Source organism: Notolepis coatsorum (genome assembly GCF_963971535.1).
Source record: "Notolepis coatsorum genome assembly, chromosome: 11".
In the NCBI taxonomy this organism is placed as follows: domain Eukaryota; kingdom Metazoa; phylum Chordata; class Actinopteri; order Aulopiformes; family Paralepididae; genus Notolepis; species Notolepis coatsorum.
In genome coordinates this window covers 41,593,100-41,607,588 of record NC_140175.1, presented here as the reverse complement: position 1 = coordinate 41,607,588, position 14,489 = coordinate 41,593,100, and the positions used below count along the sequence as shown (strand labels likewise).

General features: G+C 42.7%; 1 protein-coding gene across 2 annotated transcripts in view; it reads right to left on the bottom strand.

Moving 5' to 3' along the window:
• LOC311236777 (WD repeat-containing protein 76-like) overlaps window positions 1-14,489 on the bottom strand; it is a 29,087-nt gene that overhangs the window by 5,249 nt on the left and 9,349 nt on the right. The window contains exons 7-11 of one of the 2 annotated variants that reach the window (XM_084324529.1): window positions 13,285-13,405; window positions 12,962-13,051; window positions 11,076-11,116; window positions 6,661-6,814; window positions 5,551-5,709 (exon numbers count right to left, since the gene is read on the bottom strand). In XM_084324529.1, the coding sequence (XP_084180655.1) occupies window positions 5,551-5,709; window positions 6,661-6,814; window positions 11,076-11,116; window positions 12,962-13,051; window positions 13,285-13,405 (565 nt within the window). The remainder of the gene's footprint in view (window positions 1-5,550; window positions 5,710-6,660; window positions 6,815-11,075; window positions 11,117-12,961; window positions 13,052-13,284; window positions 13,406-14,489) is intronic. The other variant, XM_084324530.1, reaches the window with a different exon arrangement.

Sequence of the window (14,489 nt, the reverse complement as noted above, 5' to 3'; positions counted from 1 at the left end):
GTCTACTCTAAGCCATCCTAGGTTGTCAAAATGGGCAGGGGTGAGGTGGGTTTTAGGAGTAAGGTCAAGCAGTAGTCCGATCTCCAACCTTCCTTTCCTAAGCAAGATCCTGGAAAGAGCAGTGGCCGCCCAACTGCACCAACACCTGTCCAACCATGAGCTCTATGAACCCTTTCAATCTGGCTTCAGGAAACGACCTCCTCATTGCCACCAATTCCGGTCACATCAGCCTCCTCATCCTCCTGGATCTATCTGCGGCCTTTGACACGGTCTCCCATTCCATTCTCTTCAACCGCCTCTCTGACCACCTGGGTGTTACTGGGACTGCTCTCACCTGGTTAATCTCCATCTGCAACTCCACCTCTGCCCCAGTCAACCAAGGTGTGCCGCAGGGTTCTGTTCTTGCCGCAGGGTTCTGTTCTTGGTCCACTCCTCTTTAACATGGTCTCAATTTCCTCCCCTATGCTGATGACACTCAGCTCTACATCAGCACCTCACCCTCCACTCCTCTCCCTCACAGCACCTAGTCAACTGCCTCCTTGACATCAAGGCCTGGATGTCATCCAATTTCCTGAAGCTAAATAGCAAAAAGACTGAGCTCATGGTTGTCATGCACTTGTCCTAATAAACGAACCTACACTGTAGCACTCAACACTTTGATGGACATTGTTACTCAGCTGATAGAGTTGTGCCCTTCCTGATGACTTGTCGTACAGAACTTGTAAGTCGCTTTGGATAAAAGCGTCAGCTAAATGTAAATGTAAATGGTTGTGGCCAAGCAGTCACTGCTCCGGAAGGTTGGAGATATCCTCCTTGAAGTGGATGGCTGCCTAATCCACCCTTCCCCAGAAGTCCGCAACCTGGGCGTCATACTGGACTCCACCCTCTCCTTTCATTCCCAGATAAAAACAATAACTAAATCAGCTTTCTTCCATCTCAGGAACATTTCCAGACTCCGGCCATCTCTCACCGACTCTGTAGCAGATACTCTCATTCACGCTTTTGTCACCTCCCGTCTCGACTATGCAAACTCTGTCCTCATAGGGCTACCCAGCAATACCCTGAACAGGCTACAATACGTACAAGATTCTGCTGCTAGAGTTCTCACCAAGTCCTGGCACCACATCACCCCCACCCTCATCCACCTCCACTGGCTTCCAGTCAAGTTCAAGATCCTCCTCATCACCTACAAATCCCTTCACTCCCTTGCCCCCCGGTACCTAGCTGAGCTCCTCCATCCCTCCATCCCGCCCCGGAGGCTGCGGTCCTGTGACTCCAGTCTCCTCTCCATCCCCACCACCAGCATGCAGACTGTTGGTCCCAGAGTCTTCTCTGTTGCCGCACCCACCCTCTGGAACTCACTCCCTCCAAACATCCGTAGTGCTACATCCCTGCACTCTAACTCAAAACCCACCTCTTCACCAAATTTGTAAATGACTGCCTGATTTCCCTTTTTCTTTTCTTTCTTTCCTTTTGATTATTATTTTGTTGTTACGTTGTTCCCTGTTCCCCTTCCCTTAGCTGCCCCCTCCTGTTAACTCATTCAGCGCCAGGGGTCGCTGTTTACCTTCTGGGTAGAACGCCATCGCTCTAAGTAAATGGGGAGACTGCCAAACTTGCGAGTGCTTAAAATATATGAAATATTATAGCTATGGATCCAATAACACCGTCGATCAGTGAGTTGGTTCTGGTCAACATGCGAAAAACAGATTGTTATACCGTTTTGAATAAGAGTATAGTTTGGGTGATTCTTAGTAATCCCAGGAAAAGACGCGAAAATAGCCTTTTAGTGAAATCCAGTTACCATGTTGTCATTTTTCGCCTGATTATCGAATCTTCCTGAAATCAACGCTAGATTATCGTTATTATCCTTCCTCATGCACCCATGAAATGGGGCTTGTAGCGGGGCGCTCCCCCCCCCCCCCACCAACGGTAAACAGCACACACAGTCCACACAGATAACTTCGATCGCGAGAGAAAAGAATATCAGATCAACGCAAGATTGGATATATAGTGTCCTTACCTTGTCTCTGATGTAATGCAAAAAAAGTATCCAATTATCTGATCGCCATTCCAAGTACTGGTCACGGAGGTCCGTCCCACGTTCTCCGGCATTGCATATAAATGAGGGGGGGGGGGGGGGGGGGGGGGACAGCCTTGTAGATGTATCGGTGTAAGCGCTTGCCTCGCCGGAGTATTTAAACCCCGCCCGCACGGCTCAGCTCGGCCCAGAAAACAAACTACATCGTTTCAAATGGAGTGCAATACCGGCTGGAAGGCATAGGCGGCGGTATTTGCCCTTTGCGAGCTCAGACCCATTCCCAATAATAACATCAGGCTGGATGGATGAAAAATGTATGGATATAGCTAATAAAATAAATAACGATTAAAACCAGAGATTTCTCGTCATTGGCGCTCAGCGCAGGGCGAGTTAACCCGACTTTTTCCGTGATTGGCGCTCAACGCATGGCGAGTTAACCCAACTTTTTCCGTGATTGACGCTGAATGAGTTAAGAGCCTTGGGTCTCCTGAAAGGCACTATATAAATTTAAGATATTATTATTATTTGTTTTGTGATGTTTGTAGTCTTGTTTTTAGGGCTTTTGAGGTGCTTTGGTACCATGAGGTGCAAGCATAGTCGTAGTACCCTTGAATGAGTGCTCCTGTTAGAGTCATCAGGGTATTCTTGTTTACCAGAGAGGAGATCGGGTACAAGAATCAAGTTTGTTGGTTGACTTTTTTTTATTACATTGGTTGCCATTTTGTCACAGGAAAGATTTGCCTCTAGGATGGAACCCAGGTAGGTAATTTCATCTTTCCTTGTGACAATATTGTCACTCACTGTAACAGAGAAGCCGTTGGCCTTGCAGAGTTTGTTATTTGATCCAAAGAGAATGGACTCTGTTTTACCCAGGTGTAATGATAGTTTGTCATCAGCAAGCCAGGTGCAGATTCTGCCGAGTTCAGAGCTGAGGGCTTTTTCAACCTGCAACTTGTTCCTGTCAGAGACCAGCAGGGCTGAGTCATCCGCGAACAGGAACAAGTTGCAGTCACAAGCTAATGGCATGTGAACCAAATACCAACGAGAGAAACACCCTTCTAGCTGCCAAAGAGCAAGTTTAATTGATATATTCTACATGATTTGATTTGAACTGGTTTAAATTCTGATAGCTGGTTTGAACTGGTTAAAACTGGCTGAAACTCAACAGTGGGTTTCCGGACTAGGTTTCACTTCCATTGTTTTGATAAATTGAGTGATAAAGTGGCAGCATAAAGCTGTTAAATAAGCTGAGCCTTTTGGAATTATTCACTGTGAACCAAATAGCAACAATCTTCTCTCTTTCCTCTAAATCACATGACCGCGCCATATCAAACCAGATCACTGACTATCACAGAACAATCTCCTAGACCCAAACCAGTCAGGCTTCAAGACTGGTCACTCCATAGAGACGGACCACATAGTAGTCACAGAGGCTCTTCACTTAGCAAGAGCGAAAGGCCTCCTCTGCTCAAAACCTGAGCTTCACTTGCCGGCTGAATCCTCCCCACTGACAGACCTTTCAATCATAGTGCAGTCCCCAACTGCAAGAACCTAGGTGAAGACCGGCTGGACTTCTCTGCTCACATTGCCTCAACAACCAGAACCTGCAGATTTCTCCTGAGAACGTGAGAAGAATCCACTGACAAAAGAAGCCACCCAACTCCTCCAGCAATCAACAGTAATTTCTCGCCTCGACTACTACAGTGCTCTGCAAGCTGGCTTAGTGGCTTACGCCACAAAGGCTCTTCAACTCATACAGAACGCAGCAGCCCGTCTGATCTCAAATCTACAAAAATCAGCCCAAGTCACCCCACTTCTCAGAGAGCTGCACTGGTTTCCCATCACTGCAAGAATCTGCTTCAAGGTTCTTGACCTAGCATACCGTGAAAGGAAGGCTCACTCCCATCTCTGGTCAATGGTCTCTAACTACACACCCTCAAGACCCCTACGTTCCGCATCTTCTGGCCGCTTGAGACCCAACTCCTATTCGGGCTCCTGGGGGGTCATCAAAGCGAAGCAGGCTATCCTCTGTCCTTGCTCCACAATGGTGGAACAAACTTCCCACCACAGTCAGGACAGCTGAAACCTGCCAATTGTCCACCGTTGACTAAAAACACACCTCTTCAATAAATATCTGAAATAAAAATAAATAATACAAAGAAAAACCTTCTTACTGTCTTTTACTACTATGTATCATGTATCTCAGAGCTCCATCATAAAAAACCTCTGAGTAATTTTTTATTCCTCCCTCTCATTTAATGCACATATAAAAGATTTCACTAAAATTGCCTTCTTTCATCTTCGTAATATCGCTAAAATTCGACACATTTTAACTATGGCTGATGCTGAAACCCTAATTCATGCTTTTGTCTCATCACGTCTAGACTACTCTAACGCACTTTTTTCAGGCCTACCTAATTCAAGCATCAATAATCTTCAACTCGTGCAAAATGCGGCTGCACGGATACGAACTAAAACTAGAAAATGTTATCACATCACACCAGTTTTGTCCGCCTTACACTGGCTTCCTATTCAAGCCAGATCTGACTTTAAAGTGCTACTCCTCACCTACAAAATTTTAAATGGGCTTGCACCGCTCTATCTATCCGAGCGATGCAAGCGATACACGCATCCCGTCTCCCTGTGAGTGGCTGTCTCGTGGTGATGACCGGAGTGGTGGACGTTCTGTGATGACCGGGAGGATGTGACCCTCTCTGCGCCGCCCCCCATGCCTCAAATAGATCCGCCATCAGCTCTATTTTTCAATCTTTCAAAATGTTCAGTTGCTATTGCCTGCACTTATCTGTGTTTCATTACACATATGTGTGCATGCTTACCAATTGTTGTGCCTGTTTTATTGCAACACTACCATCACCGACATCTAAGAAGGGAGATCCCCCCTTGAACAGCCCTTCTAAGGTTTCTCTCCTCCACATTGCCTGTGGTGCATTTTTTCCTATTGCTAGGTTTTAGTGAGTTTTTCCTTACCTTCGCGTGGGGTATGTCTGGGAGTGTTGCATTCATTTATTTAACATTTTCTGGACTTTATGGTGTTCTTGTTTTGTTCTTGACTTATTGTGATGTTTTCTTCTTGACTTGTTTAAAGAAGACGTGTCCGGCCCATGGGGACATTAACGTGTGTTGTCGGGCCTTACAAATAAATTTGATTTGATTGGATTTATGTACCTTACCACTCTGTTTCTATCCTTATACTACTACCTACCATGCTAATGTGTGCACTCAAGAGTGTAACACTTAAGTTCGACACTATTTGACTAACAATGCCACTTACCCTGCCAGATATGTACACCTCCTGTTGACTTGTTCACAATTTTTAAGTCACTTTGGATAACAATGTCAGCTAAATGTCCATTAATTTGTGCTAAGCTAGGCTAGCTTGCAGCCAAGTTCTGGTGACAAGTTCTGCACAAATAACAATCTTCATAGTCAAAGTCCTGCCTCCAAGAGGAGTTAACCAGAAAATAAATGAGTGGAGGGGACATTCATACCTCATCAAAGAGCCGTGTCTCTACATCCATGCAGCGTATAGACCCGTTGCTGGAGAGGCTCAGCAGGTTGGCAGGATGGGTCCTGGAGAACGCCAGGCAGTTGACTGGACCGGTGTGGGGCTTGAAGAGCAGCACACCGTCATCCCCCCAATCACTGCCCTGATGGATATAGGACAAAGCTTCACCGTCACATCATGGGACATTTATCAGGGACGCAAATCACTTTTAATTTATTTTATTATTATTAATCTATGAATGGATCTGCTCCATAGAAAATGAATGGCGCATACAACCAAGGTTTATAATCTAGTATTGCCAACAGGTTCGAAGAGCTCACACCAAGAAACATTTGATGGGCTAACAAAGTCAACGACACATTGACAGTCTATGGAGCAGCCCCAGATGTTACATCCACTAGACATAGTTCTCTCTCTGATCTCTAGCTTTAGGGGAGAATGGTGCATGTGGCAAATGTTGACTGAACTGTCCTGGGGAACAGGGATAACATGTAAATCATGAAAATGGGTGTCGTTCCCATTTCTATATAGTAGAAAGCATATTTATTAAGAATATGACTTCTGATCTGAACCCAAAAACAACAACAGCAACTTCTCAGCTACTTCAGCCTCACAAAAGGTACCAACCGCTGGATATGGATATACCAAGATATGTGCTGGAGGCGGGATATTTTACAGTTGAACAAACTGTATCGTGTGTATGTACGTACATACATACCGGTATGTGTATATTATTTATAAAAACAAAAGGCGAAAGTAATCCATTTATACTGCATGGTTTGGGCCTAATTCTGCATGGGACAAGCATATATTGGACATGGCTGTAAAGAGGAGCCTATTGTGGTTCTAATGAACCCCATTTCCATTCAGATACAGTATCTTGAGGTGAGAGATCAAAGGACCCCTTTGAAAATGGCCATGCCCTTAAAAGACGGCTAATCAATTGGCAGGATAACGGTAATATACAAGCCGATAGCGATATAATGGTGATAAGCCATAATCGCTTGGGCTCTATCAGCTTCTATTTGGGTACAACTACCCTGTAATATATCTCAGACAAACAAGGATATGCCAAACTAGTAAATCAACTTACTACGTTGTACAGTCCCACATGGCCTGACTGGTTGCCGGCAGCCAGCAGCAGGCTGGTGGTGGCAGGGTGGAAGGCAGCACAGAGGAGTCCATTGTTTACCACTCTGGTTGGTTCCTCTTTAACCTGCCTCATGTTCCTCAGGGCACTTTGGTAGCTAGATCGACATAACAGCATTAAAAGGTGCTATAGATAACATTCAGCCACTAGATGTCACACTAGAACACCAGCATGTCACCACATGGGGGGAATGGGAAGAAGGGAGGGGATACATGCATGCAACATGTAAACAACATTAATTTTGGACCCGCTAATTTTTTTTAATGGTCAATACTTCTTTGGGGGGAAAGCAATACTTCTATTCCACACCTATCTACAAGCTCTGTGGATGTATGTTGTTTGTAAGTTTCTTTTTAATGATTACTCTACATACTGGTACTAGCTCTTAACTTTTCATGGCCAACAACGTTTATATACGTTATTGGGCGCCAATGGTTAACACATTGGTCACCATAAACGAGTTACGCCATTTTTGGCCGCCATGCGTTGAACGGCAACACCGGCGTAAGCCGTTTTTTAAAATCAATATTTCATTATTTCGCCATGGCATTCATAATTCATCCAGCCAACCTCCGGTGCTGCAGCGGGACCCTGAATGAGATTGCAACGCCTCAATACCACAGCCTGGTGGATGGTCGGGCGAGTTACACTCTCAAAACCGGAAGTTGTGATCGGTGCGTCGAGGAAATCCCTCCAGCAGTAATATCTTGCTACGGGACTACAGACAAACACTGCCGTGCATATGGATCGCTTCCATAACCGTTAAAAAAAGCATACTGGGACACAGAGGGTGCAGTACCGGCCAGATCCTGCTAGTAGGCAGTATCGAGAGTGCAGTAAACCCTGTTCCAGACCGGGTGTTACTTTTAAACCACTCCGGGCGCAGTTTTCTAGTACAGGGAAGCCTAGGGCTTCACTCGATCGCATTGAATGGTTTTCGGGACAATCGATGGATATGTTGTGCTGGATTATGTCGTGGACCAGATGGACCAGATGGCGATCAAACTATTGGAATATTCTTTTTGGAATACCCCTAACCACAGGTAAGGGCTATCTGACGTCAATTTCAGCTTGATCCAACAATGTTTTCATACCGATCCAGCTAATCAACGTGTTGTGGTAATAACGAATGACGTTACTGGCAATCAAAGCATCAGAAACGAACCCCCCCCCCCTTCATGCATTCATGATGACATAATACCTATTATATACATTTAATTTGGAAATAGTAGCGTGTCCAGGGACGAAACGCCAATGTAGAATTCACGTTGCGCCCTGTAGCCGGCCTCCCAGGAATTAGCCCGGATGATTCCGAAATTATACTTATATTCACCACGGCATGCCGTGCGAACGTATTCATGATTTTTTTATTTTTTTTATCCACTTTTTCTCCCATTTTTCTATATTTTCTCCCATCCCAATTTCGTATCATCCAATTCAACCCTCCCCTGTCACGAACGCCGTTTCTTGCCTCCCACAAGCCGGCTGCAATGTGGACTAAGTCATGATACATAGCACAAGTCCCCTCCGGTACTTGAGGTAACAGCAGTCGCATCTTTTCACCTGCGCAGCTCGATATCTCAGTGGCGAGGAGTAACGCGTGGGAGGCTCACGCTGCCCCCGACACTTCCTGATTCTACTGCGCAGGCGCACCAAACGACCTGTAGGAGTCGCTGTCCACAATGCCCGATCCCCACCCATCAGTTTCCCACCCCCTAATACGGCCAATGTGTATTAGTACGGACGACCAGCTAAACTGAAAGCAAATGTGGAGCGCTGGGCTCGAACAGGCAAGCCCAGCGTCTCCAGATTTCGTGTAGCGAGCGCCTTGCCCACTACGCCACGTAGCCGCCCCACGTATTCATGATTTTTATTTTTGCATCTTGGACAGAAGATAGTTACTGTCAAATGACCATAGTATTGTATCCATAGCTATAATATAGAATATAGATATAGCTCTACAAACAAGGTGACGTTACAGTGAAAACATGTAATGGAAACCTGGCCTAGCTAGTGCAAGATGGGGAAAGGCCTCGGCCCTGAATGAATTAAAGCAGCTGAAACGTTTAACATTAACATATCAACATGGTCCTGTGTAGCTCCATGAGTAGAGCATGGCACACTACCAGGGTTAAGGGATCTCATTTCCACGGTCTTGTAAGGTGTTTTAGATAAGTGTCCAAAAATTGAATATGTTACATGTTGTTGTCAAATAAATGTTGATGTCTGGGGATAATTGCACGTCTCCAGACAAAACACCCAAAGGCTCTAATCCTCATTTCAGGGGATTTTAACCATGTAAAACTGGACAAATCACTACCAAATTTCCAACAATACGTCAGCTGCCACACCAGGGAAAATAGGACCCTAAGACCTAATTTATGCCAACATCAAGGAGGCATACAGATCCTCATCACTACCACAGCTGGGACGGTCGGACCACAACCTGGTTCACCTCAACTCCTGTTATGTGCCTCTGGTCAGAAGACAGCCTGCGACCAAAATAACTGTAAGAAGGTGGTCGGGGGAGGCTCAAGAGGCACTACAGGGCTGCTTTGAGGTCAGACTGGCAGGCACTCTGTGAGCCCCACGGAGAGGACATTGATGGGCTCACAGAGTGCATCACAGACTACATAAACTTTTGTGTGGACTCCAATGTTCCATCTAGGACTGTTACCTGCTACCCTAACAACAAGCCATGGGTCACTAAGGATATCATCACTGAGCACAGAGTGACAGTTACCATCTTCCTGGACTCTTACTTTTGAAACAGCACTGTGCAATATTTCACCTACTGTAGACTTCAGTATATTTTTACTGTACATCTTATTCCATTTTTATTCTATTATATTCTTATATTTTATTCTATTTTTATTCTATTCTTAGGCAATTTGATTGGTTTTGTTATTCTTATTCGTTGGTTTTGTTATTCTTATTCGTGACCTGTTCTGTCTAAATGTTTAATGTTGAGAGATTTGCAGTGTCAAATTTCCCTCGGGATAATAAAAGTATTTCTATTCGATTCTATAATTACAGTTACAAATGTTTGGACCTTTACATCAGAGATCAGTAGCCTCCGTGTGTAGATATAATTGTTTATAATTGCATAGTCACAACTTAACGTTATCTTGTTTCTAGAGCCAGACAGATAGATTTTTGAGGCAGATGCTAATACTGATATTTGGGAGTAAGACAATTCCGATAGATATATTGGTTGATATGTGCACACAATTTTAGCAAGGATCACTCAAACTTAGTTATCAAGAGTTGTGAGATATGTAGGATATTTTACAGCTGAACAAAATTGGCCTGTACATGTCAAGCATGTTTGGGATGAACTAGAACGCTGACTGCAAACCAAGCTTACATCAGTGACAAGCTGACTAAAGACAACTGAAATCTACTTTGTGTGCATGGTGGAGTAGATTTCAGATTAAAAGCTTAACCCCATTGATTTTGCACTGGTTTGTGGCCAACTATCCGGAGCTAGAATGAGGAACAGAACTAATTGTGCTGAGAAACGACTCTACTGATCTACAGGATAATTGGTAAATAGCAAATAGGCCTAGGGTTCTGGACATCAGAACTATCCCTTGCTATCTTATCACTTTCTATCACACACATCATTTTTTGATGTAGTGTGTTTTTGTGGTAATGCTATCATCTTTTTTTTTGTAATCTTTATTTTACAACTTGAACGGTTTGGTTTGTTTTGGTGGCATCTATTGTTTTTTTAATACCCTGCTATCAAAATGTATTTGACAATGATACTGATGTGAAATATTTCACATATTTGCTTTAAAGCTGCACTATGTAAGATTAGCCCTCTTTAGCTGTGAGAGATAACAGCAGTGTTTGAACATGGCGGACGGCATCAAAAAATGTAAAGGTAACATTTGTTTAATTCACAATTTATGCTATACAAATGAGACCGTAGTCTTTTACGGATTTCATGACACTGGACGTACCCGACCAGAAGAGCTTGCATTGGCAATTTCACTGTGTTTTCTGTATCACTGTTTAGATAAAGAAGCAATATTATTTTCATAAAAAGTTACATAGTACGGGTTTAACAATTCAAATAACTCATGGACATAAAAAAAAAAACACCCCCCTACACTGATAATGTCCAGGGACAATTTGGAACATGGTGAAGGGCTATGCGATGGAGTCACACTACATCACATCACATCCAAATCATACATGCAACAGGTAATTGCAATAATAATAATTCCAAGCAAGTAATGTGTTCCGTCTATTGGGCTAAACAATAGGTTGCTAATGTAAGCGGTGAGCATCATCAAATGGTAAAGTGAAAGGGACAATGTCAAAAACAAAACCTTTAAATTAAAACTCACCCTGCCGTGTCCAAAGTAACTTTTTCATCACAGATGGAATTCTGTAAAATAAACGAAAGGCTATTAGCAATTATGTTATATTCAACTCATCTAAAAGGATATTGCCACATCATACAACATACGTTTGTTATCGTGTTTTGTGATTGGAGTGATTGGATGCTTTACATAGCCACAATATAGGAATCTTTACTGTACAATTTGGAACAATATCACTCCGACTTGTTTACATTAAAGTGGTAATCCACAACATCCTAATTTTCTGTTTTGGTGACTGTTGGTCATAAGCAATCATTGCTGTTGTGTTTTTGTACTGTATTGACTTGCTTTCCAGCTTGAAAATTCATGCTAACTACAAGTTAATCTTCTATGCATTTCAAACAAACTGCTGTTGCTGCTGGTGATGTAAAACACATCACTTCCTACAAGACACCACTGTTAAGAACAGCACATGTGAAAACATTTACAGACTTGGTATAGGTAGAATCACTATTGTGTTTTATCAATTTGCAATAGAAAGTGGCAAAACAAACATTTATTTATATGAACATTTTCAGGATTATACCTTTAATCTACAAAACCATTAATGAAAACCATGAACATCCATGAATCGACACTCATAACACTGGATGGAAGACCAAAGACAGCAATTGTTGGTGAAGGACCAAAATAAAAGTACACATAATTGCTGAACTAATATATGTCAGTTTATCACGTTAATTAGATTAATTAATTACACAGCTAATTATCACGTTATGAAAATTAACACAAAATAAATTAATAATAATAAAAAATAATAATAGAATAAACATTTATAGACTTTTTTTAATTGTCCATTTGCATGTTCTTGGTATCTGATTCTAGGGACATCTATGGATCTCAGGGAATGTATTCCCAGTGTCAGAAATACTGTGTATGTTACTAGGCTTGAGTAAATTGTAATGAACCAAATGAGAATATCAATTAAATCTTTTTATTTTATAATTTTTTTTATTATCTTTTCCCCCCCTCCTTTTTCCGATTTTTCACCCATCCCACTGTTAGTCGTTATGCCAATTCCCAACCCCCTTCCTGGTTGTTGCGCACCCCCCCCCTACTGTTGGTCCTGGAGGCCGGAGACTGTCACATGTTTTCCTCCGACACATGTGCAGCCAGCCGGCAGCCAGCCTGGCAGCGCAGATTCTCACCGGGAGAGTGTAACGTGTGGAAGGTCACACTACCTTTCTCCAGATCCTACCCTCGCTGAGCAGGCGCCCGGACCGAACTGTAGGGGTCGCTGTCCACAACGCCCAGGACCCACCCACGGCTTCCCTCCCCCTAACTCAGCCAAACGAGTTAGTATAGCGATCAGCCCAAGCCAAGGCAATGCTGACTCTCCGGGAGTCGAGACCGGAGCCTCTTGCATTGGTGACAAGCACAATCTCCGCTACGCCACCTGACCGCCCTTAAATCTTTCATTTAAATTTTTTTCTTTGACTGTAAATAACACCATGCTAAAATTTACCAGACCTGAAAAATCCAAGCAAATGAATAAAGGGAAGATGATTAAATAGAAGGTTTTGTAGATACAGTACTGAATTCTGCCGTCCGGACACATGCAATTTGAAATACGATTATAGAATATCAGGCCTAAAATGGTTATGCGATTAAAATGCGATTAATTAATTACAAATCCTGTAATTAATTAGATACATTTTTTTAATCGCCCGACAGCACTAATATATATACTATACATAAAACAAAATGTTTTCTCCACACGGTACCACCGCTTAGGAATGTGTTTCTACACGCGGTACCACCGCTTAGGAACATTTATCCACGCGGTACCACCGCTTAGGAACGATCCTTCAGTTTTGCAACATTATGTACAGTACACAATGTTCACACACCTCAGTGAACAGCTTCAGGAGGTCGGGAGGTAGTTCAGTGCCTTCATCCAGGTTTAATGGTTTCATAGGAACTGGTCCCCTCACTTCCTCCTATGGACAATTCAGAGAGAAACACAGGTGTCAAACACTGATGCTCTGAAGAAGGTTCATAATACTATGTACTGTATACTCAGCCGTAGCATTTTCTAAGGAAACAATATTAGGAAACATTACTGTTTGTTTGTTTGTGTGTGTGTCCTGCCTCACTGAATAATGCTGAAGGTGTGTGTGGATGCATTCTGCTTAACAACGTGACATGCACCTGCTTTGGGTTAGTGTCTTACGTTTTCATCGTCGTCATCATCACTACTCATGGGCTCTGGAGGGTTGTCTTTTACATTTTCAAGGCGCTCTGACTTCCGAGGAGGCAGCTCTCTCACAGGACTCCTTCTGCAAAGATTATAACTAAATACGTAAACAATTAAGGCGGATTCACATAACACACATCAAGAGGGATTGCAGTAAAAGTAAGATTAGTAAGGATTACAGGATTAGCAAACTAGCCAGATAACTCTAATATAGAAAAAGATCCAACTATATTGATGTTTAGGATTTTAATCTGTAAAGCTACTCTTAAATATTAGGTTTAGGAATGCAATTCAGTCATACATATTGCTACTGTAATTGTCAATTATAAACAAAATATCAAAAGTTATTCAATGATTTTCTTTTTGGATAGTTTATCTGGCTAACTGCGTAATTCTGCTGGTTTAAATAACCCGCAGACCTGGGTCAAATAGTATTTACTCATAGCACTTGCTTTCTCCTTTTTGGAATACCAGATGGGTGGGGTTTCAACGCTGTGGAACAATACAATGATTTCCATAAAGTTTTTACATGGTAAAGTCAGTCTAGCATACTATGTTTTGATTGGCAGTTTAGCTGATCCACTCAGCGTTGTCCTGATGCAGTAAACCTCGCCCATCTGGTAATGTGGGTGGTGGGCCGTGGCGCCAAACAATTAAATTACAATTCTCATTATCTAGAAATGTAACAAGCAGGCAATAAAAATACCAGAAAATTAAAAAAAAAATTGCCTGCACCATTTTGCATGCACCTAATTAATCTATTTATCACTGTGTGCCAAAATCTTTAATTTAAAATTTTAGTTTTCCTGGAAAAGGTATATAATCCGTGAGTTGCCTCACTCTGCACTTGAGCAAATATAAAAAAGAAATTGGCCAATGACATTTGATTTTGAACCCTGCCCCTCCCCCCTCTCAAACATCAATCAAATCGATCCCCCACCCAACCCCAAAGGTCTGATGTTAAACCACAGCAGGTCACAATGCCGTGAATACCGTTTCCATAGCTCTTTAAGTTATCAGGTCATTACATCATTATAGTGTTTGTTAATACCGGTATGCATTGCAATATATAAGAAAGTCGTCTCAAAATCATGCTTCACATTTTTTTTTCTTTTTTTCTTTTTATAATAATATATTATCATTCGCTGTAGGGTAAAAAATATTGGGGCAGCCAACTTTTA